This window comes from Perissodus microlepis, chromosome 19, assembly GCF_051167445.1.
Source record: "Perissodus microlepis isolate ML-2025 ecotype Zambia chromosome 19, ASM5116744v1, whole genome shotgun sequence".
NCBI classification, from domain to species: Eukaryota; Metazoa; Chordata; class Actinopteri; order Cichliformes; family Cichlidae; genus Perissodus; species Perissodus microlepis.
This window is the reverse complement of record NC_140479.1, coordinates 18,837,047-18,860,337: the sequence shown is the minus strand read 5'-3', so window position 1 is coordinate 18,860,337 and position 23,291 is coordinate 18,837,047. Positions and strand designations below refer to the sequence as shown.

At 40.7% G+C, this 23,291-nt stretch overlaps 2 protein-coding genes across 2 annotated transcripts in view; one reads left to right on the top strand and one right to left on the bottom strand.

Annotated features, from left to right (window-relative positions):
- The first annotated feature begins 221 nt into the window (after nt 1-221).
- On the top strand, nt 222-10,256 carry pax9 (paired box 9). Its single transcript, XM_084913955.1, has 4 exons — nt 222-377; nt 961-1,575; nt 3,601-3,740; nt 7,471-10,256. The coding sequence occupies exons 1-4, from the start codon at nt 374-376 to the stop codon at nt 7,723-7,725; spliced, it is 1,014 nt and encodes a 337-aa protein (XP_084770081.1). The 5' UTR covers nt 222-373; the 3' UTR covers nt 7,726-10,256.
- Nucleotides 10,257-10,338: 82 nt separating this feature from the next.
- The window catches only part of slc25a21 (solute carrier family 25 member 21), an 89,654-nt gene continuing 76,701 nt past the window's right edge, over nt 10,339-23,291 (bottom strand). Inside the window, exons 5-11 of the mRNA XM_084913956.1 lie at nt 20,856-20,922; nt 19,984-20,043; nt 17,033-17,140; nt 16,757-16,921; nt 14,974-15,155; nt 13,444-13,496; nt 10,339-13,045 (exon numbers count right to left, since the gene is read on the bottom strand). Of these exons, the coding sequence (XP_084770082.1) occupies nt 12,984-13,045; nt 13,444-13,496; nt 14,974-15,155; nt 16,757-16,921; nt 17,033-17,140; nt 19,984-20,043; nt 20,856-20,922 (697 nt within the window). The 3' untranslated portion in view covers nt 10,339-12,983. The remainder of the gene's footprint in view (nt 13,046-13,443; nt 13,497-14,973; nt 15,156-16,756; nt 16,922-17,032; nt 17,141-19,983; nt 20,044-20,855; nt 20,923-23,291) is intronic.

Genomic DNA, 23,291 nt, shown 5'->3' with positions numbered 1-23,291 from the left:
CCGTTTTTTGGATAGCAGGACGAGTGGGACCCGGGTGTGTGGGTGTGTGTGACACTCTGAAGTTGTCATGACAAACTTCTGGGCCAATGATAATTTAGGTCTGTGCAAACTCGAAGGCAAATGGGAGGGTCCGATCCAATCAGCGGGGGGAGAACCCTCGGAAGCCCAGCCTCCTGATTTCAACAGATTGAAATGTAAGCCTGTCTCCAGCGCCGTCAGGAAACAGATCGAGAATTTTGTCTCTCTTGTTCGTTATCGCGCAAGAAGATTTTCTTGGACGCGATTTTAGAAAGTGGACACGCTGGACGCGGAGCAGGACCCACGCAGGAGGCACAAAGCGGACACCGTATTCTTCATTTGCGGCTTTAACACGATGGGTGAGTTCAGTGTTGTATCGCTTTTTGGTTTCTTGACAGGGATGCAGCGATCGGTGCAACTTCTTAAAGCAAGGTGGGGGGAATTTAGCGAGATATTGTCTGTGGTGTTTTGACGGATTAGTTTAGTCTTTAATCCAGAGGATATAAAACAGGACGATAAGTAATTATGTGGAGGTTACGCACGAATTTTGGCACTTTCCACCGGACATCGGTGTGAAATCTACCCTGCATGAACGACAGCTATCAGCGATCACAGTTGATCCATAACTTCAGTTGTTTGGTTGTAGTGAAAACTTTGCTGAAAAAACAAAAATTCAAGTTTAAAATCAAGTGCAAATGTGAGAAGGTGGGTTCCCCCCCCCCCCCCGTCGTATATAAATAACAAAACTTGAAATATGTTGACTGAGACACAAATAAACTATGAGCATATCTGCTGAAATTCATATCTGTAATATAAGCATATATTATTTAAATATCCCAGGATTATAAATAAGGGGTCGTTAGCAGTGTGGAGGGCCTTGGGTTGGTTACCTAATCGCTGTCTCACTGTTGTGCCCTTCTGTGTGCTTGTTTTTGACACCAGAGCCTGCCTTCGGTGAAGTGAACCAACTCGGTGGTGTTTTCGTAAACGGCAGGCCGCTCCCCAACGCCATCCGGCTCAGGATAGTCGAGCTGGCCCAACTCGGGATTCGACCCTGTGACATCAGCAGGCAGTTGCGCGTGTCCCACGGCTGTGTCAGCAAGATCCTGGCTCGCTACAACGAGACCGGCTCCATCCTCCCGGGGGCAATCGGAGGCAGCAAGCCGCGGGTCACCACACCCACCGTTGTCAAACACATACGGACATACAAGCAGAGAGACCCGGGGATTTTTGCCTGGGAGATCCGGGACAGGCTACTCGCTGATGGGGTTTGCGACAAGTTCAACCTGCCCTCCGTCAGCTCCATCAGTCGGATCCTCCGAAACAAGATTGGGAATCTGTCCCAGCAGAGCCAGTATGAGTCGGGCAAGCAGGCGCCTCATCCACCGCCACAACCAACGTTACCCTACAACCACTTATACTCATACCCGACGTCCAAAGTGCCCACTCCCCCTGGCATGCCCACCCTTCCCGGACACATGGCCATGCACAGGATATGGCCTTCCTCGCACTCTGTAACTGATATTCTGGGGATACGGTCTATTACAGAGCAACAAAGTAAGCATGGCTGCATGGAGGGCGGTTACATTTGTTTATTGCACCACATATAACCAACTTTTGAAGGGGTTTTGCGCGCAAGAGTGCGAATGTGTGTGTGTATGTGTGTGTGTATTTGGAATAAAACCGGCACTTGTGTTTTTTTCTCTCCCTTTGAGTTAGTGTAATTGTTTTTATAGGCCTCCAAAAGTAACTATTGGAACGTTATAAACCCACAGGCCTTTTTGGAGAAAAAGCTTAAATGCCATTTGACCTGCCTGCTGATATTGATTTTAAAGGGAGGCAGGATAGTTCAGAAACAGATGGTCCAGCTTGCAAGAATAATTAAGAGGCGGATGTGGAATATTAGAGGGACAGCGGAGGGAAAGGCGGTGAGACGAAGTGTATCAAAATGAGGTGTGCTGAATGTTTGCCATGACTTGGAGCGAGTCGTTTTGTGCAGAACTGTGCATTCAGCGGTTTGCCCGATTCAGGCCTCAAATAAGTATCTCGCATTAGAATGCGTTTTCTGCTGCGTGGGTTGTGTTTTGTCCACATGCAAGTAGGCCCAGATAACTTTGCCTTGTACTCAACAAAACCGCAATTGTTTTGGAAACAGTGAAACAGGATCCAGCATAAATCAGTGCTAATGGTCGGCTCGGTGGTGTGAGAGGGCTTCTTCTAAGAGCTTGTTTTCCAGTGGCAGGAAGGGAAGTGTTGTCAGTCCATTGCCGCAATCCTGTTGCTGTCAGGATTCAGGGCTGCCATGCAGAAACACGCCCCGGCCTCTTCCACTTCCACCGCCATGCAAAGCTTCACTCGAGCAATATAAATAACATAAATGTAAAGCAGATATCCACGAAAGCTCACGGGGTGGGGGTGGGGGGGGAGAGAACAGTGTTTTGAGGGGCTGCCTTTATAAACAATTTATGCATTTCTAAATTATTAGCAGATGCTTGTGGCAGGTTTTTGAACGCTGAGTTGAAGTTTTTAGTACATTTAGTGAAGTGAGAGATTTGCCACATAATTTTTAAATGGGTTTGGAATTAATGGAAATGATAGAAAATAAAATAAAATAAAACACGTGCACGGCTAAAAATGTAAAATATTAGTGACTTTGTCTAGGGTAGTTTTTATTTTTACGCACACGGACAACACATTCAAAACTCCCGAGGGTTGATGAAGTCGCAGAGTGTTATAATCTTAATATGTGCAGCACGCAGTTTGTTTAAAGCTCTTTGTCGAAATTGTTGTGATGGCTTCTCTCACAGTAAACAACGGGGAATCTATGTAGTGTGCCCATCATGCACAAGAAGGTGACGATGAAAGTCAATTCAATTTGTCTCCGACAGCGAGACAATTTGTTTTGTTTTTTTCTCTCTAATATACTTGACCCAGAGAGAGGGAGTCGCTTTAGCCATAACTTAAAAAAGAAAATGGATTAAAAAAAAAAACCCCAACCACATTTAGTCCCATCGATTCTGAGCACATTTTCTTTACGGCGAATAAAATAAATAAATACATAATTAAAAATATGACAGATAATTTCACCTTTGTGTTAGGTTCTCATTCACAACCCTAAAGAAAAATATAAATTTACAACAAAAGGCAATTATCAGGCAAAACATACTTTCCCCAAACTTTTATTTTCAGAAGAGATTATCTCAATTTCAGACATCTGGAAAATTTTTGAAAAAAAATAATACAGAGTCTAGGTTTCATACACTTGAAACTCGGCTGAAATACAGTACATCGGATAATAGATAATACAAAGATAATTGTTTAATGGCTCAAGGAAACATTTAAAGAAGCATTACGCACAGGAAAGACCTTCAACCTACGTGCTATTCATGCCTAAATTGACAAATAATCAGTTCAGAATGTCACAGGGTTTATTGTCTTGTGCAACCTGGCTAACCTGCGGTTAACGGATGCATGAATCACAGCAGCGGCCTGTGCCGGTCTTTTTCCCCCCCTAACCTTAGCAAAATCTCCTCCTGACCTCCCTCTCTTCTCTTCTCTCTTTCTCTTTTGCCCCCCTCCCAGTTAGTGACAGTCCATCCTTTCCCAGCACCAAACTAGAAGAATGGAGCGCTATTAACAGGACTAATTTCCCACCAGCAAGCTCTCCACTAGTCAATGGCGTGGATAAGGCGCATTTAGAACCTGAGGCAAAATACACACAGGTAAAAAAGTGGAAATCTCAATTTTTAATTTTTTTTTGTTTGTTTTTTAATCAGGAGTACAGAAAGAGCGAAAAGAGTGTAGGCTATTAATCTACTTGCAGACTTGAGTATTCTTCTATTTTAACAGTTAGCATGGAAACTTCCCATTTCACAGCATTAATGCGCTCCTTCTGCTGGCTGGGGTGCATTTTTATTTCACTCTCTCTTCTCTTTTTTTTATTCTGGCTTTACAAGGGGCAGTTCGTTTAGGCCCTGCTGCTTGGTCAGTGCTTTTATGGATGATTACAGAGCAGATTATTTAACAATAAGCACATCAAAGGGGGTTTAAATAGCCTAGTTATTATTAACTTTTAGGATTTTGAAAATTAAGTGTAGCGTGCTTCACACTCGAGACAATGGCTGGACCCCTGAATAAGAGCCAGTTGCCGCCTGTTTTCGTTTCCCTGGTAAATTATACAGTATTTGAATTGGCTGGTTTTAATGCTGTAGTCTAGTCAACGACAACCATCATCCCGTCATTTGTCTGTGAGTTTTAAAGTAGGCTTTGGGATACTGTTGTGTCCTTATTGGCTGTCCTGCAGCTCTAAGCGTCCGGTGCATTCGTTATTTTGCTGGAGCGGTTAAGTCCACGCCAAAAACGCCGACTCAAACATATAACCGTCAAAAATTAATACACGAATCGTTACTGACTTTCATGCAACTTAAGATGTTTTTCGTTTTATTTCCTAATGTTATGTAGCTTTAATAAAATGTATATGGCCAAACTCAATAAGCTGCAAGTCTGAAAGTGATTGGTTAGATTTTTATTCAGACTTATCTCCGCTCTTCTATCTAAAACTAACGCAGGTCTACACACCACTCATCGCAGGCCTTTCATTTCATTTCCCTCCCAAATCACGCTTGTGCGCGCGCATGCTTTCCTTTTCTTCTTTTATTTTGAAAGGGCTTGTGATTCTGGTCACTGACAGAAAACGTTTCCATGCACATCATTTATTTTGCTACTTTATCATGGGGGACTTTTCATTCTCATTATGAAGGGAAAAAAGATTGAACCGATGCTGGAAGATTAGGAGCGCTCAAAGTGGACGCACACTAACTGTCTGAGCAGTTAGCCAAGCAGCTATACAAAAACAGAAGTGAGCCATTAAATGCAGAAAATAACAGCTCCATAAATTACACAGTTTATTGCATGAAAAACAAAGAATGGCGAAGCAAGAACTGTTCCACCAAAACACCGAGGATTAAATTGTGCCCCATCACTCCGATTTTATACATGCAGACTCTGCAGCCTGCTAAGATCTAATGTGACTTTAGACTTTGTTAAATTTGTGTTTGTCAGACAGGCTGAGACGCAGGGAAAGTGCGCGGTCTTGCCAGGATCGTGTTCAAACAAGATGGCCAAACAACTTTGTATCTATCAAACTACAAGTCACTTTTTACCACCAGTTTCAAAGCACGACCTTTCTTGTAGCAGCAGGGAACTTTTCGTTTTTGGTTTTCTTTTTTAATTTTTCTAAAGGTTGACTTTCACCTAAGAAAACTAACCAAAGCTGGCCAATGAAAACCTTTGACGGCTTTACATTTCTGACAAATTTCCTAACACCTATTTTTCCATAAGGACCAAGACCGCGGCTAGAAACCTTTGGCCTCTGCTCTGAAGGCAAAGCGGGCAGATGCACCCATGAGACCCGTGTGTGCTTCTCTGCAAGATAGCGAGCATCATTAACACAGATTAAGGTTAAATCACGAACCGCTCGGAGTTAATGCAAAAGTGTTTTAAAAACGCTTGAAAGAGGTGAAATGTTTAACAAAACATAGCCTACATATTTTATATATATATATATATATATATATATATATATATATATATATATATATATATATATATATATATATATATATATATATATATATATATATAAAAAAAATATTTAAAATTTGTACTCTCTAGAAATTTAACAAAAAAACCCAAACAAACTCGTAAATGTCCTGAAGTTTAGTTTAAATTATTTATTTAAAAAATAAATACAGGGATTAGAGCAGCAGTAAATTCGCTAAAGTTAGTATATTTTGTCGCATAGTCGACCAAATACACCAAGTGTTTTATTTATTTTTAAGTATTATTCATAACAATGAAACACTTTAATGTTATTATTATTAATATGAATTTTAAAACATTTTAATAGTAATGCTAAAGTAAGTACAAGTGATGTAATTCAAGTTTAAAAACGTTTTATATATACGGAGGGCGGAGGATGAAAGAACAGGTCCGCCTAATAAATTATACAATCAGATACAAGATCAGTCCCATAAATTCGCCCTTTGTATACTCGTTTGATTTTGTTGACTTTGTATCAGACAGGTGTTGATTCAACTATGTGGTCATTCCTGAGGCTGCAGTTAGTTGTGTTCTTGTAGTAGTCAGTTGCATAAAACTGAAAGGGAGTTTCTTTTCTTTTCTTTCTCTCTATATACTATATATCTATATCTATGTTATATCTATACCTATAGATAGATAGATATTGCCATGAGCCGAATGTGTGTCTAAGTATACCATGTGCAAACACTAGGCTGTGTGTAATATATGATGTTTTTCAAGAGTGGAAATGTGTTAATTTTGGGGAAACTGTTTAATTACATTTGTTGATTTAAATTGGAAAAAAACAACAATAATATAATGGGCTGTCTGTACAGGACTTAATGAAATACATTTCAGTATATTTGAGTGAAGTTATGATACAAAACACCCGCATACTCATACACACATGGTCAGACACCCACAAACAACTGCCCCAGACACCCACAGCCACCCAGTACAGACCCACAGACACCTGCAGGCCCAGGCCCAGGCCCACAAACACACACACACACACACACACACACACACACACACACACACACACACACACACACACACACACTTTTTTCTCTGTACTTGTGTTTTTATAATCACCGCAAATGCCAGTTAGGAAGATAATTTTTCATATCTCTTTTAAGATAGTTGCCAGTGACTTTGTCAGTCAAGCAAGTCTATGAAAATAAGTCAGAGGAACAGAAAAGATCCCAGTTGTATAGAAATAATTCTCAGTAGTCCGGGACCACCCAGGAACAGAAATTCTGCCTCCCTGCTGAAATGCTTTGGTGAATTCCTCAAGTTAAGTCCTGTCGCTGTGCCAGAGAAGCAAAGCCCATTCCTGGTTCGAACCATGATATTTCCCCTGTGCGTGCCTTTTCACTCTCAGTCTGTCATGACATCCGTTAAGTGCCGCCCCCAACCAGCCTGTCTCCCATCATATGGCGCAGTTTATCAACAACACTGGTGCAATGTCCACTTTTGAGTAGAAAACAAGCTCCATATAGTGCACGTATGCTTCCCGAAACTGGGAAAATATTTATTTTCATGTGGTAGCTGTGAAGTTAGAATTAAGCTCTTTGCTGTTTATAATTCAACCAACATCACTTTCACTTTCTTCTACAGCTTGCCCCAGTTTTTCTTTCCTTTTCTAATTACAGCAGCTGCTTTTGTGTGTTTCCCTGGGATGGGCAGACATTTTTTGAACTTATTACAGTCCCTATTTAGGAAAATGTCTGTGGCAAACAATTTCTTTTTGATCATTTTTTAGAAAAGGAAAATGACTAATGATGAAATGAGTTATTAATGACTTTTTAAACCTATAATTAAGAGGCTCTTATCTTAATCTTATTTTCCCCTTTCTTCTTTAAATCCCAGACGCCGAATGGCTTGCCCACAGTGAACAGCTATGTCACAGCACCCAGCATCCCTCCCTACCACCCTCCCACCCAAGTGTCACCCTACATGGGGTACAGCGCCACCACGTCGGCCTATGTGACCGGACCCACGTGGCAGCCAGCCAGTGGCAATGCTCTATCTCCCCACAGCTGTGACATCGCCACCCCGCTGGCCTTCAAGAGGATGTCAGCCAACCGTGACGCCATCCACCCAGTCGCCGCCTCGGCGCTGTGAAGTCAACTCCACAGACTGGTGGGAGGGTGTGAAGGGGAGTGGGTTGGGTGAGAGACGGAGAGGACATTCAACTCCAAGTCTGTCCGTGGTGGCAACTGTTTTCCACTCCCACTGCCAGCTTTCTATGAAGGACTCGGCCCCAGGACTCATATTTGCGCCACTGGGTATATGATGCCCCTCCGAGCTAAGCGCAGTCAGACCAAAGACACACAACGAATAAAAAGCCTGTCAGTTTTTACAGCAAATGTGTTGTCTAAAAGTACTTGCAGGACAGGTGTTCCAAAGACTGACATATGACTGCTACACCATCCATCAACACAATTCCTCTCAGATTCTTTACTGCACATCTGCAAATGTCTCTGGGCAAAATGGGGTAATGTATAACTTCATGAATACAGAATCAAAGAAAAGGGAAAAAAAACCTTTACATTAGTGTTTCAGGGTGCTTAATAATAATAATTGCTATTGTTTTTTTTATGTTTGTATGCTTTTTGTTTATGATTTGATAAAAGTAACTGTGTTATGGAGCGTTGTTTTCCACTTCTCTAAAAGTGTAGCCTATGCAAGAGCTTCAAAGGGAAGTTTATTTATTAGATTAAAGGTACGTTGAATGAAGTGCAATTAGTCTTACAGAAAGCATGGACATCTCCTCGCACATTTAGACAGAATTGGCATTAGGCACATTGGAGTCTAGAGCATTAACATAATTAATTGTCAAATGTTGCACAATGAAATTGAATGTATCTTATTAAATTGTTTGGCTTTTATTGGTCTTCGTGGAGTTTTCTGGCTGTTTGGGGATTCCTCAACACTTATTATTCGGAGAACAGAAAACAAGTGGACCATCACAGCTAAAAATATTTCATCTCTTTTTCTTCCAGCTATTCTAGACTCAGGGCATTGTGGCCTACTGGCCTGTTTTACATGAGCAGGAAACTGCTTTCCATAAAAGAAAAAAAAAAAAAGACGTGTGCACGCTGACAAGGCCTGTATTTTCTATTACCATGCGTCATGGCTCACTAGGAAACTTCATCAGAAATGCTTTGGGAGCACGAGTGTTTGCGACCACTTGAAGAAATTCTTTGAAAGTCCTTTGGCCATTAAAAATGGGTACATGTCTTCTCACCTCATTACATTTAATGCGGTCCTTTCTGTAATCATAAAAAATTATACCTGTGCATTAGAGTGACAAAAACGCAATTTGAGTAATTTGGGTTTGCACTATTTTAACAGATTATTCCCATAAAAAATTATAAATAAAAATAAAACACAAATGAATAAAATGTGCAAAACATAAGAGAAAATTGGACATTTCCCACTGCAACCAAACTGAAAAAAAAAGTCAAAATGCAGTGTATATTTATACTTTGAAACATAGAATATTAATTCCAGTAAAGCCCTGCTGTCTTTAAAAAATAATAATAACAGCCTAATGCCATGCATTACAATTTTCAACCATTTTAAGTCATAGAATTTTTTTCATATGGTTTTGTGGGAAAAATAGTAAATAAAAATATCAGCTTTTCAAACAAATTTGAGATCTGTGTGCACAAGAGTCCTAGACTCCTGGGGTCAGGTGCAGTCCATGAACATTCAGAGAGCCACAAATAGGCTCATTGGCCTGTGGTTTCCAAGGTCATCAGACATGTGACCCAAACACGAACCTCCAGCAGCCACATAAAGGGCCAAATAGGGCTGTCAGGGCCAACTCAACGTGTTCATTACAAAGGAAAAGCACACAGGCCATCTGACAAATGACATGTTTGCAAAATGATGCAAAAATACTTTCTGAAAGTGTAGAGGGGGGAAGAGTGTAGTGTAATAAATTACGAGTGAGTCTGGCAAGCCCTGTCTAGCCCTGCAGTGGAAACCACAGATTTACACAAACTGGGCTTTAGTTGAAGTTGTAGATTGATAACTTGATATAGGTGCTTACCCAGCTCTTTCGCGTAGCATTACCTGCTGCCGATGGTTCAGTAGGTGCGCGGCTCAGTTTTTCTTTCCCTCCCGCGATACAGCATAAACAGCCTCTGCACGTGACAGTGTCAACAGTCCTCCCCATGCAGGAGCTGATTTGACTTGGAAAGCAGTCTTCCCCGCATCCAGTGGTCACGGACCGTTGCTCAGGGATCGTAGTGTTTCTTTGACCGTATGTGAACCACATCACAGAGACGTGATGTTCACTCGCTGTACCAGCCAGCCATCACGGCCACCCTTTTACCATCCACCATCCATCATGAACGGCAAATGATAGTTAAGTCTCTGAGTGGCATGAAAGAGTCGTTACACGCTCTGTTCTTTACCTCAGCCGACACACAACAAGGCCAAACAACTTTTCCTTTCAACTAAGCTACATGAACTGCACACAGCCTTGTTAGTCTAGTCTGACTCACAGAACAAAATTAAAATGTGGTTGTCTTAATTGACAACAGTATTCAAAAAACAGGAACAGTGTGTTTTCTAGACAGGAGGAAGCTTCTCGAAAGTCTAACAATCCCTGCTCTTGTAGTTTAATGTTGGTCAGCTTTATGGAAAGAGAGGTCTAAAAGACGTACTTAAAAAAAAAATAATAAGGGCAGACACGTGTTTACAATTAATTAAGTTGAGTCTGACTTCAGTGTCATATGGTTATCTTTACTTCTCCGCATGCAATTAGAAGCAAGACAGCCATTTACAGAGTAACACTGAGCAGAGAAAGTAATACCGGCTGAATACAGGACTTCATGCGTGCTTCTGCTCAATGAACACTTTTAAAAGCAGCTGACAACAGCCAGAATGTTTTCTTAATGTCTTAAAACAACAACAGTGAGGAGACAGGTGAGCAAAATGGAAAAAAATAAGTGCCATGTTTTTAAAAATCACGTCTGGTGCCGTGTCTTCGTGTGTGTGTATGCATGGCTGACTGCTTTTTACCTACAGTGTAAATTGCAGACATTTTAATATACTAATCATTAACCACATTTGCACTGGGAAAGGCAGGTAGAGCCATGCCCAGGTTGCAGCCCTGTCAAAGCGGAGCCACTGAATTGAGATGTTACAGATATGGGTGGGAAAATCCATAAAAAGGGCGCAAATAAAATGACGTGAGGGAGACTTCTAAGATTTATGATTATTGCAGTGTGCAGGGAATTTATGGTAAAGTTGCACAAGCTTTTAAAATACAGATACAGATTCAGAACTCCATTACATAAAGGACAGGTTAAGCGCTTACAATTCCATCAGTCTGCAAGCCACGGTTGTTAGTCTCTCACCGTGGGCCCCTAGGCAAAAACTAGGAGCCGTTCCATTTTGGCAGAGAGTGACTCCCACATTAATGATGACTGTCAAATGCCAACGTGGCTCACTATACCAGCTACCAGATGAAGTTAAGATGAGTCTCTTAGAGAAGCCACTATGCCTAAGGCTGTGCAACAGGTGTGTGTATATATGTATTTTTGAATATTTGTATAAGAAACAGACTGAGAGAGAGAGAAAGAGAATGTGTGTGGTAACCCCCTCGATCCCTGCAGCCCCATTTGAATTTCTTGGGGCTTGTTATTTTAGCTTGCACTAAATGTTCGAGCGCTGACTACCCGCCAGAGAGAGAAAGACTGACACTAAGTTGGCTACGAAGCGCTCGGATGACAAAAAGGAGAGTGATGAAGTGGCAAACTGTAGAAAGGGGATATTCTTATATCGATGCCAAGATGAAACGGTCCCAGTTAAGACAAAAACAACAACACGAATCTACTGTTACAGGACACGCAACACACAATTATACAGTGACGAAAATGTGGGTTCATTTTTTCTTTTTATTTGTTACCAATACATGCAAGAACTGTCCAGTTGTTGTTTTTGCTTTGAGGTTTTTTTTTCCAGGAAGGACTTAAAAAGGAAAATCCACACAACATTTTACCAATAAAACCTTGAAAACATATAAAACTCAGATTTTTTTTGGAGGTACATTAAAAACAGAAGAATCCCATCGAATACTGCCCATTTTCATGGTGCAGGGTTAATGTTGACAGTGGCATTCTGCAAGCAAAACCTTCATATTTTTCATAGCACCTATCTTGACAAAGCCAGAAAATGATTATTGAAAAAACTGAACTGCATGTAAAATTGTTGTTGTTGTTTTTTTTTTTTAAATAACGTGGAAAACAGGAAGCTCTCAAAGATGTTGACAGTTTTGTGACTGATTGTCTCAGGCAGGACGGTTTGCCCCCAGCATCCAGTATAATTATGGAACGACATCAAAAGAGACTCTCCGCGTGCCTTTGCGATGCCATGGGCTTCTGGTGCCAAGTTTGATCCGTGTATTAAGAACAAACTGGCAAAAACATATGCATTAATAACTTTTGCAATAAGCTTTCATAACGTCAGTGTTCTTGTTAGACATTAAAACACTATTTCTGCTACGGCTCAGTAGTACATGGATGAAGATAGGTGTAATCAAAAAGCAGACTTCCAAGGAATCCTCCAAAAGTTGCAGTAGCACTGGGAGCAGTGCTTTGCTGCACAATGAGGTGTTCTTGAAGGCTGCTGAATTTAAATTTAAATATGATTTCTACTGTTTTATGGGCACTGTGTCTGAACTTCCTGATTGCATCTTGTATTTGCATTTAGGAATACATATACCATAAAAAGATGAATATGTATATATATTATGATGTGATAAAATAGGAGACTGGAGATTGATCGTTGTACAAACTCATCTTAATTGAGGATATGTGTTCAAGTATAGCTGTAAATAGACAGAAATCAGGATAATCACAAAAATGCCTTCACTCTATTTTTGGTGTTTTATGTCATTTGAACACATTTCAAGTATTTCTATATAAATAGAGTTCATATTCTGAAGCGTTCAGCTCAGTCTACTTTGTCTTTGTCTATTTAATCTGTGATTGTTGCACCAAACCAGTGAGATGAGCACAAAAAAAGAAGAAAAACATGAGAACTACAACCAATGAAATGTAAAAACACTATGTTAATGCATGACTTCATTAGGAACACTGATTTGTCAATGATTTTAAACTCAATGAAGACTATTTTCAGGTATTAGAACAGTTCCTTCAGACTCAAAATGTGTTGTAGCATTTTGAATATGGGAAATGAAAGCTGCATTTTAAAACATAATATAATGCTGATTTGGTATTTTGAGTTTTTTGTATTTAAGATAAAAAAAAAAATCTAATTTATTCTGATATGACTCTGATCAGGTAACAATACTTGCAATAAGGCACAGTTCATAAGGCACCATTGTGGGGTTCCCTGTTTTGTTACCAGTTTCTCTGCAGCCACTCAGACACATATTCATAGACCAACAGCATTACTGCTCCACCTGTGAGAGAACATAAGAGAAGTACCCGTTGTGAATTTGATTTTCAGAGGCTTTACTTCCCCAGTGAGTTTCTGAGAGCAGGAACATGTGAAAAGCTTGTAGCACTTGTTTACAAAGGAGGTGGATGGTATCTCTAGCTCACTGTATTTCCATTTAAAGCTTATTATTGTGGAATATTATGTAAATACTGTTCCTTGGAATCTGCTGAGAAGGAAATAGTGTTTGCTACAGCCTTATTTCACTGGAAGCACTGCATGCAAAGTTGAAATGCTAATATGCTTAAGGGAAGGCTTTTTCTTGCTTAATCGCTCTCTTCAGCAGTCTTATCTGCTGCAACAGGGAAGCTGTGAGGATGACAATGATTTCAATATTAACACGAGGAATATTTTTTTTCTTACCTGGTCCAAGCCTCATTATCTTGGGAACCAATCCCTTGTATAGTGCCAAATACCTGCAAAGAAAGGAAAGAAAAGCTGTAAGGTGTTAATGTGCAAAGATTTTAGCTAGAATCCAGAATATGTAAATCGTTTCAGTTTGCGTAATGGCTGTGCTGTGATGGAGTTGAAATGTAAATTAGTGCAAATGGAGTGGTGGTGTGTAAATTTTAGACTGCACATAAGTACTTCTCATGTGTCCTACTTCATATGTCAAATCCAGCACAACTCAGAGGCAAATTTTAAACCTCTGACATCACTTCATTTATTAAATATCATTTTAGATGCTTTGCAGATCTCAAAGAAAGCCAATGTAAGTGAACTCTTGTGTATTATAATCTATTATCATTTGATCTAAAAAAGAAATTCAGAAGCTGCCTAGCAATACATGAATCAAGCCCCAGCTTTATTAGATGTAATGTATGCAATGCATCAATACTTACAGTTCGCTATTATAATAAGCAAGTTCTGAATAGAGTCATTTTTACATAATAAATCTATTTATTTTTATTTTTGGAAGTGTTTGACTGATCTGAGTCCTTCCATATGCTGGTTGTATACATGTGCTTGTGCTCTTGCTTGTGAATGCATGAATGAGTATACATGTGAGAGCCTGTCTGTCTGTCAGTCTGTCTGTCTGCTGCGCTGCCTGTCTGTCACCGAGTACCTGCTCCTTAATGCATTCAAGGTGATCAGTGGCTGTCCGCCTCCGCCTCGTGCTCCCTGTCCCGCTCCCTGCCCCCGCCACTGATGGCGTTAATAAGGCTCGACCCACTTCCTCCCTGGCCCTCTGTCTGATTAGATTGACCCGTGGAGCGCCGTGCGGCTCGTTAGGGTCTGCTTAACGACGTCTCCCATAGGGACCACTAATTAGCTGGGACTGTGTTGTGTTAGAGAAGGGGACTGGATGTGGCGGATGGGGCACCATCCATGCACCCCTGCAACGACAACATTTCAGTGCCATTCTTGCAACAACCTCTATACTAACAACATCCACTAACTACAAACATATCACTGGCCCTTGTCTAGCGGAGCAGCATGGGGGAAAGTGGAAAGCCTGAGGCAATTGCTAGCATAACATACATCTTTCCTTGAAGCTTCCATTTAGAGCTGTCATTCTTTGAGGCATGAAAATATGTTAACATTTACTAAACAACTGACAGACTGCAGAAATGTATGATCGTACTCATGGGGAATACAGCCCAGAATCTAACATCATTATTTAGTTTCCATTCATTGGATCACAGTTTTGCATGAAGCTATTCGTGCTTTTTTGCTGTATTTAGTGTAGCAAACTCACTCCACACAATCAAACCCTGCTAACTTGTAGCTCCAGCTGGTACATTTGTCTTCTCTGACAGCCAGTTTGGCAGATAACCAACTATCGACTGCTAACAAAACAGACAAAGTGGCTCATTAATTCTTGAATGAATCAGCATTCCAGCTTTTGTCCTGAACATCCCCTGTTTTTCTCCTCCCCACATTTGTCCATACCCCTCTTCGCGGTACACTAGTGCCATGGTCTGGAAGCAGGTGCGGTACTTGATCTCTCCTGCCACTGGCTGGGGGCCCTGGATCCGGCTCTTGGCTACATCGAAGGGAATATTCACACAGGAGGAGATGGTCCCAGACAACAGGCCGATGGTAAACTTGCGCAGGAACTCTAGGGTAGGGTCCTGAAAAAGGAGGAGATAAAATTAGGTATGCCTTTTTAAGGGTAACACTTATATTTTTAAAGTGTGAACCACAGGGTTAAATTTGGTCCCATAAAACATAAACAGCAAATAGAGCCTTTGGAAATAAAAAAGAAAGTAGTGACAGGGAGTTGACAAAGTCAGCGCTGAGACATTGTGTCTACGTCTATGAGCGAATGTGGGGGAGAGCATCAGGGGACTTGTGCATATGATTGCAAAGCTTGCATGAAAGCCCTGATCATTTTATGGTAGCGGGGGGCAGATTAGTGCTTCCTGACTGCAGTGCAGCATTCTGATTGGCTGAGCAGAAGCACATGTTCACCGGGGAGCCAAGACAGAGGATTTATAAACAGGGTTCATGCAGGCAGACTGAGGAGGCATATGGGGACAATTTGGGTAATTGGGCTGTGACTCGGCACAGGGGTATTACTGTACCAAAGAAGCCCAGACTCAGAGAGCTCTGACAGCTAATTGGCCAGGATATTTTTACAAATGACAGCAGCCTCTCTGGTCCAGGCCTTTCTCAAGCGGCTGGACACCCTGAGAGCCGTGGTAAATCAACAGCTAATCCCACTTTTTCTATTTTTTTCAAGTGGGATGTGGAGAAGGGGGCAACGTAACTGTGGCCTAAGTACACCCATCAACCCACTTCCTAACAGCCTTAAGCAAACATCTCCTCACACATTCACTTGTGAATGATGGCAGTGTGCTATCTGCCTCCTCTGTTAGTCAAAAGGCCACATGAGAGAAACCTGGACTCGACAGTCTGAATTTGACTGCAGACAAGTTTGAGTTGCAAGCTCATTGCTCATGTTGCTGACACAAGGCCTTTGAAGAAACACCACTATCAGCTCAGCCTGTGAATTGCACAACGTCCACAATATTTCTGCTTTTGCTGTCTCGACAATGGCCACTGTTAGCATCTAACAAACAGGATCGCTCCATCAATGTGCATCGAGACGGATAATTCCCAAAAAGCAACTGCCACAATCTAAGAAGGGAGCTATTTGAGTCATCCAGCCACATAATTATCATTCACAGAAGATGACCACTTGGTTCTCTGTACATCATGCGTCATTGGAAAAATGTTGAAAATTTTGCAGAGCCTGGCCTCCCACTGTAACCTCCTCTTGAAAATAGTACAGTTGTCTGCTTCCAATTAGTTCATTGGAGTTAATCTAATGCTCCAGTTTGCACATGTGGAACTGGCGTATGGTAACGTTTCCATTAAACAAAATTAACTTTTGTTTGGGCCATCAGGAACTGCCGGATGTGTAATCTGAAACTTTGAGGATGTTATGAAGAGCAAACAGAAGAGGTATTAGTGGGGCTGATCTTACAAGTCCTCTCTGATTTTTGCTTCCTTCCCTCCATGCCAGTCAGGCTAACTAATAATACTGTTAAATACATTTGGTATTTCCCTGTGGCAAGGTTGTTGGCACACATGCATATCACATAGCCTATGGATAGCAAAAAAACTAGGTGTAGTCAAGGTTACCAATGTCAAAGCAAGGTTAAAGTGGTTTGGGAAAAAAACCCAAAACAAGTAAGTGTGTGATCATAGATTATGATTGGCATATTACCGGGTTGGTAGGAATAGCGTCCTTGACATTGAAGTAGAAGCCAAAGTAGATCATGTTGAAAACTCCATGGCGCCCCAGTGTTGATGTTAATCCTTTATTAAGGCCCCTCAGTCCAAAGCCGTCTGACTTAATTATCCGTCTTGCTTGGGCAAAAGAGGAGGGTTGCTGTATTGGAAAGATTGAATTCGAAAGAAACACATGTGAGCGGATTTCTATGGAAAGATGTGTAGATTACCAATATTTTACACATTATGACAATATTTTATTTCAGTCAACCTCTTTGAAGGAATCCCTGTTGGTCTGGAGACTGACTTTCACCACCTCGAATGGATTGATCACTAAAGCCTCAGTCAAGCCAGAACCAAGCCCTGCTGCAGACAGCGCCTAAAGGGGAGTTGGACGTGATTTAGGACTCAGAATGTGGAGATAATATTTGGGTAGAGACAGAGCAAACTAGATAAACTGATGAAGACAATGAAGAGTGACAACGTGTCCGGGTTACAAGAGCTGCCGTTGTTATTTCATTTCCAGAAACCGGTTCTCTGAGTCTTTTTGTCTCGTCTAAAATATGTATTCGTCACAGCCATCATTGTTACTTCTTGACAAATGCTTTAAGACGCCTGTGTTTATCATCAGACAAAATGCCAGATGACAGATGGGAATGAGAGGAAGGTGAGTAGAAAGTAGGAATGTGAGCAAGGTAACAAACTTGCACTGAAGAAGCCAAAAAATTATTTTCTGCTTTCATTCATCTCATCACAATCAACATGCACTAATGTAGCACCGATTTTATACAACTGGCTGTTGCAACACTGCATGTACTTACATTGGTCTGTCTATTTCTGCATCTAAGTGTGTGTGTACATGTGTGTGTGTACATGTGTGCGTGCATGCGTGCTCAGAGCGAGGCGTAATGGGAACATGTCAAGAACGTGTCTATAGCTCATTACTCTTCCTGCCTCTTTATCCTGCTGTCAGAGCCCCGGGACCCATCCTCTCAGACATGCCTCGCGATGTTTACACAGCCAGCCAGCCACGTTTTAATTCCTTATTTGTATTATTACTGTGTGTGTCCTCATTAATCAGAGTGAAGGCATTCAGCTGTGCCATGCTGAATAGGGGGGAAGAGAGAGCACCATTCACAACCAATCTGTAATTCACTTGCACTAATGATCTGATGTGATTACAGTACTTGATATGCGAGGGCCTCTGGGGGGAATGGGGTTAGAGGTACTTGAGGAAGAGGAAGGGGTGGAAAGAAGATAGTCAGAAGGAGGCATAAGAAGAGTGGGAAGAGGGCATGATGAATGGGACAGGTAAACATTACTCCAGAAATGGCTGTAAAAACAAGCTGAGGATATTCTCCACGCTGGGGCGGCTTTGACACTGAGCTACAGGTAAGCCATCCATCATGGCTGACACTTGGCTGCCACCTGAATAGGTGGTGTGCGGTGACCACACCCCACCAATACAAATCTTTCTAGCTTAAAACTCTGACTCAATATAACAGAAAACCAATTACTCAAGAAGGATGAAACCTCTTCTTATCTCATGGCCTGTGGTGTAACCAGTCTCCTGAATTAACAACCGCCAAGCAAGTTGGTCAAGTTGGTTTTAAAGTACTGTGTTAAATATTAGACTATTTTGGCTCTACTTCCAAACATCGGGGTTTGAAAGAAGTGGTGACTATGAAGTTTTGTGGGTTCATCTTGACTTTAAGAGGCAATCTGTGTTTATGTCCAGGCTATAAAGAATCCCACCTGCTTAACTTGGGGATGAAGAGAAAAAGGTGCTACGATATAAACGATATAATCCCAGTGGGTTGTCCCAGTGTAGCCACGCTGCGATAAAATAACGTGATTAAAGTTAACTAAATGGGAACTTGAAATTTTAATACACTGATTTTTAACCGCCTTTTTTCCTGAATTGGGATTAGTTGCTGTTGGACGTGCAGTTGAGGTTGGGTAAACGATATTATCTGATCAGCTGTCTCAGTTGTTATGAATTCAACTTTTAGATCACTAGCATGTCACAAACTTTGCTGGACTCCTTTTGCTGTTTTAAATTGTAAGGTCTGACTTCCCACATGGCTGAGCTTATTTAAAAATGACTGAATGTCACAGCAGACAGGCAGTATTGTTACCACCATAGCTTTTCTACTTGCTTTCATTGTAGAATTGCAAAGTGATTTTTCGTCTTTGTCAGCAGTGAAGGGGCACACTCATTTTGTTTGAATAAGCATTAATCAAATTGTCAATGGGCAAACCAGACTGCAGATTCCAGGATTATGCCGAGTGCAAGCACTATGATTGCTGTTGTGACTCCAGGTTACAGATTTGGGTTGTCTTTTATATTAACACAACATACAGCATTGGCAAAACACAGCACCTGCCCAATGTTAAGTCTGCACCGTAGTCTTATGGTAACTGTTGCTGTTATGCAACATTTAGCTCCTTCCTATCTTCAATTAAAAAAAAAAATCTGAATAGATTCTCACACAGTGTGAGTCAATTAAATGAAAACAAAGCAATTATTACTTTTTTTGCTTTTTAAAAAAGCCTTCTAATAAGCTGCCAGTTATACTGGATTAACACATACGTAGCAGCACCGAACAAATGCTTGTAGTTTTTGTGGCTGCTCTGTTGCTGGGAATGAAGCTCATAAAAGCAAAGGTTCAGCCAGAGACATGGAGTCATTAGTGCCACACTGATCACAGCTGATGACAAGCTGATGTCCCAAACTGAGTGCCAACTACATATAAATGCTGCTTCATACATTTAAATGCTAAACTGAGGTGAAAGTGGTTTGTTTCAGAAGTTCTGAAAATGACATTGACAGCTACATAAATGACTAAATGTGTGCTGAATTGCTCGCACTATGCCAACAGTATTAATTTAAGTTCTGGAAATCATTTCATGTTTATCTTGTCCAATGTGTGACCAAGATAAAAAACACAAAATGAGTAAGAATTTCCCTTCTAAACCTATTCCTGCATTACTAAAAGTTTTACATGAAACAGCACTGAAAATGAAATGTTAACAAGGACATTTACATTTTTATTAATTCATTTGCCTGGCAAAATTATTCTTGGCATTTGTCTTTGTTTTAAAAGCCTTTGGCAGGTGAGCTGTTTTTATACTCTAAAACATTATTCCAAATCCGGTGTGCGTGCGTATTTATTTTTTCAAGTGAGAGTGTATTCAGGTGTCCCTGGATGGAAGACTCACCACACCGGGAGACAAAGGGGTCAAATTCAGCAACTTCTTGTACTGCTCAAAGGTGAAAAACTGCAATGGGAAAGATCAGGATAAAAGCGCTGTCAGAAAGTGATATCTGTGCACACATACACACCCACATATGGTGTACATAAAGAAAGCTACCTTAAAAACACACAAAAGGAAAGGGGAAACTACATGAAGATTGCATGTATTTAGTAAACGAACATGAAATGACGGTACACTTTGAATTTCAGACCTTGATCTTTGTGGAAAGACAAAAGTCTCAAAAGCAGACAGATCCACAGATCTGTTTATTTGACCAAGGGCAAAATGCCAGCAAGACCGTTTTAATCGGAGCTTTAATTTGTTTTCTGGCTCCAGACATTTCTCACCACCTAGCTTTGTTCTCAATGTGAGTGATTACCCCATCTTCTCAGTGTGAGTGCTTACTTTTAAAGTTCACACATCCTTGTTTCCAGCATCTCATTACAGAGGTGTTCTATGCCAAGCATCAGGGCCCTCTGCGCCACCCACCCCCCCGCTCACCCCAATCCCTGTCACCCCATTACACGTTAGCTCCAAATGCTAAACCTCATTACAAATATCCAAAGATGGCTCTCAAGAGATGGCTTTCTTTCAAATGCTTGTAAGTCAATATTTGGAAGACCAACAGAACGGACAGGAGTGGCTGAGGAGGCAGACATGGCAGAGGGGGTCATGTGTTTAATCAACACGTGTGTACCATGTTAGAATGATTGTGGTTTGAGTGTTTTCATATGGGAGTGAAGCAGTTTGCAAAGAAACCAGATCCTGAGCGTTACATCATATGCCAAGAAGCTCTGCGGCTGTCAGTGAACAAAGAGCCATGTCCTTTGTCTCACCTTGACTGCTCTCTTTGGTGTCTCTGCCAGAATAGGAGGTAGGATTCCCTTGTAGAATCCAAATACTCTGTAGAAAGAGGAAATAAAATGTTTCTCTGGCACTGAATTCGACTTAAGTTTTTGTAAAATGTTAGTTTACTTTTACATTGTACGTGTAGTGTATCAACACTACACGTACATCGGATCAACCAAACTGCTGCTGAAATATCCTCTAATACACTGATAACTTTACATCAACTTATTATTCATTGTTGTAATGCAATACAGCTCAACACCACAGCAACTCTAACTTAGGATACAAAGTACAGATTGCATAGGATTTAGGAAGTTTTAGTTATGCATTTTGCCATGTTCCAAGACAAGTTTCAAATGGCTGCTCACTGATTTTCATATTGTATGGAAATAAATGGAAGCCAATGAACGTCAAAAGGCAGCGTGGTGCAGTGGACAGCGCTGTCGCCTTGCATCAAGAAGCTTTAATCCACTATTCAGGGCTATGCATGCTTGATAAAGACTTGGCTTTGCGTGATGTCGCAGTGACTTGCTAGTCAAATTTGAGTTAAGGAATTCATACAATGTGCAGAATTCCTGTTTAAGGTTTATATAAAGGTTTAAAAATCACAAAGGGATTGGCGTGGCATTTTCTCCTCCTCCTTATTCAGCACGGCACGTTTTCAGATATACTTTCAAACCACAAACCCTGGTAAACATGTTCTACATGAATATGCTGAGGAAATGATTTAAGGGTGTTTTTTCAGTATTTGATATGTTGGATATTTCAGAAGCAGTAGCTGTATAATTTTAGTCAATTTGGTAGTTTGCCTGTGCTCAATCATACGTCCAGCCATGATTTAAGGCAGAGTCAGAGCCAGGAAAAATAATAAAATGATACAGTGAGTTATTCATATTGAGATGTGTGCCTACATGGAACACAGGCTATATTTTGGAAAAGCGAATTTTATGTAATGCCTTCACAAACTAAATGAACAGATTGTTAAATTAGTCATTAACACACTTATCGGGTGCTTTTTTTGAATTATGTACAAATCTCTTCTTAACCTTTCCATGCTGTGTTCAGATTCACTCAGATTCTTGGATATAAGCTGAGTTACCCTCTCATAGGTAAATGCCCCTTTGTAATCAGATGAGGTATTTTAACGGCTGATGGAAAAGTAACAAAAGAGCACATATATAGATTCACACGAATATCTGACTGGTTTTTGATGTACACATGCAAGAGGGCAGTAGTAGGCTTTGTTTTGCACACTGCATGTTACGTATACATTCAGAAGTGCACACACATGCATTTCCCACAGCCTTCAGTTTAGTCAAAACATGTTAGAACATTTAGGACATTTGTTTGAACTGGTCTAGTTTACACTAATGGGGCCAGACTGACATATTTTAACTTTTTCTTACTAGTTGTAATATGTTGTTTTTGTCAAACTTTACCACGTGTGCCACAGGCTCCAGGTCTAAAACGCAGCACATCTGAAGCATCGGATACTTTGAGTCATTAGCTTTTGTGTTGATAGCAAACTGTTCCTGGCAACAGCTACCTCTCCTCCACTATTATCATTCCTAAATGTTGTTTTAAGGGGACTGTCTTGAATTAAAACAGGTAAAACAGGTTTAAATCTTCAAAGAAGGGAAGCAGCAGAGGCCACTACTCTTATACTATCAGTATAAAGGACAGGACAGGTCAGGACATTTTTATCCATAATAAATTAATCAATCTGAAGATGGGGTTATGTATGTGTAATTGCGATAAATATTTCAATAAATATTTTGTTTAATTGCCGTGCAAAGCTCAGGGCAACGACGTGTAAACACATAACAAACGTGTTGCTATGGAAAAACTACATTCTTTTGTGGTCACCACCCATCACAAGTTTTTTAGATTTCCCACTTCCTTGTTTATTTACCATTGAGATATTTTCCATGATACAAATTCCATTCATGGAAAATGCAAAATATGCTCTTCGATCACAACGTTTCAAAGCTTCCTCTGTTCAATTTTTTTGTTGCTACCTTACTTCTTGAAAGAACACTTTCAAATGACATCAGTGGTTATTGTGAAACTGCAAGATGGCCTTAATAAAAAAGTTTCATTCAGCTGTTTTCTTTTCTTTAAAAAACAAAAAAACAAAATAAATATTCCGTGGCTAGTTATCTGTGCCAGCTCTAACCTCGAAAAGTGAAAACACACATCAGTGAATCAGAGATGCACATTATGACATGCCCTTCATTACAATGTGGAATGCAAGTCATTTTGAAGGAATAGTTACCAGAAACCTGATGGCATTCTGAAGATTTACTTCTAAACTCAAGGCTGATATTACAAAGTCTTTGCTATGCTAAAAAATAAGAATTTCTCTTTCTCGACCTGCAGATAGAGACTTAAGTAGAGGCTCCAAATGTGGGTTGATGCACAGC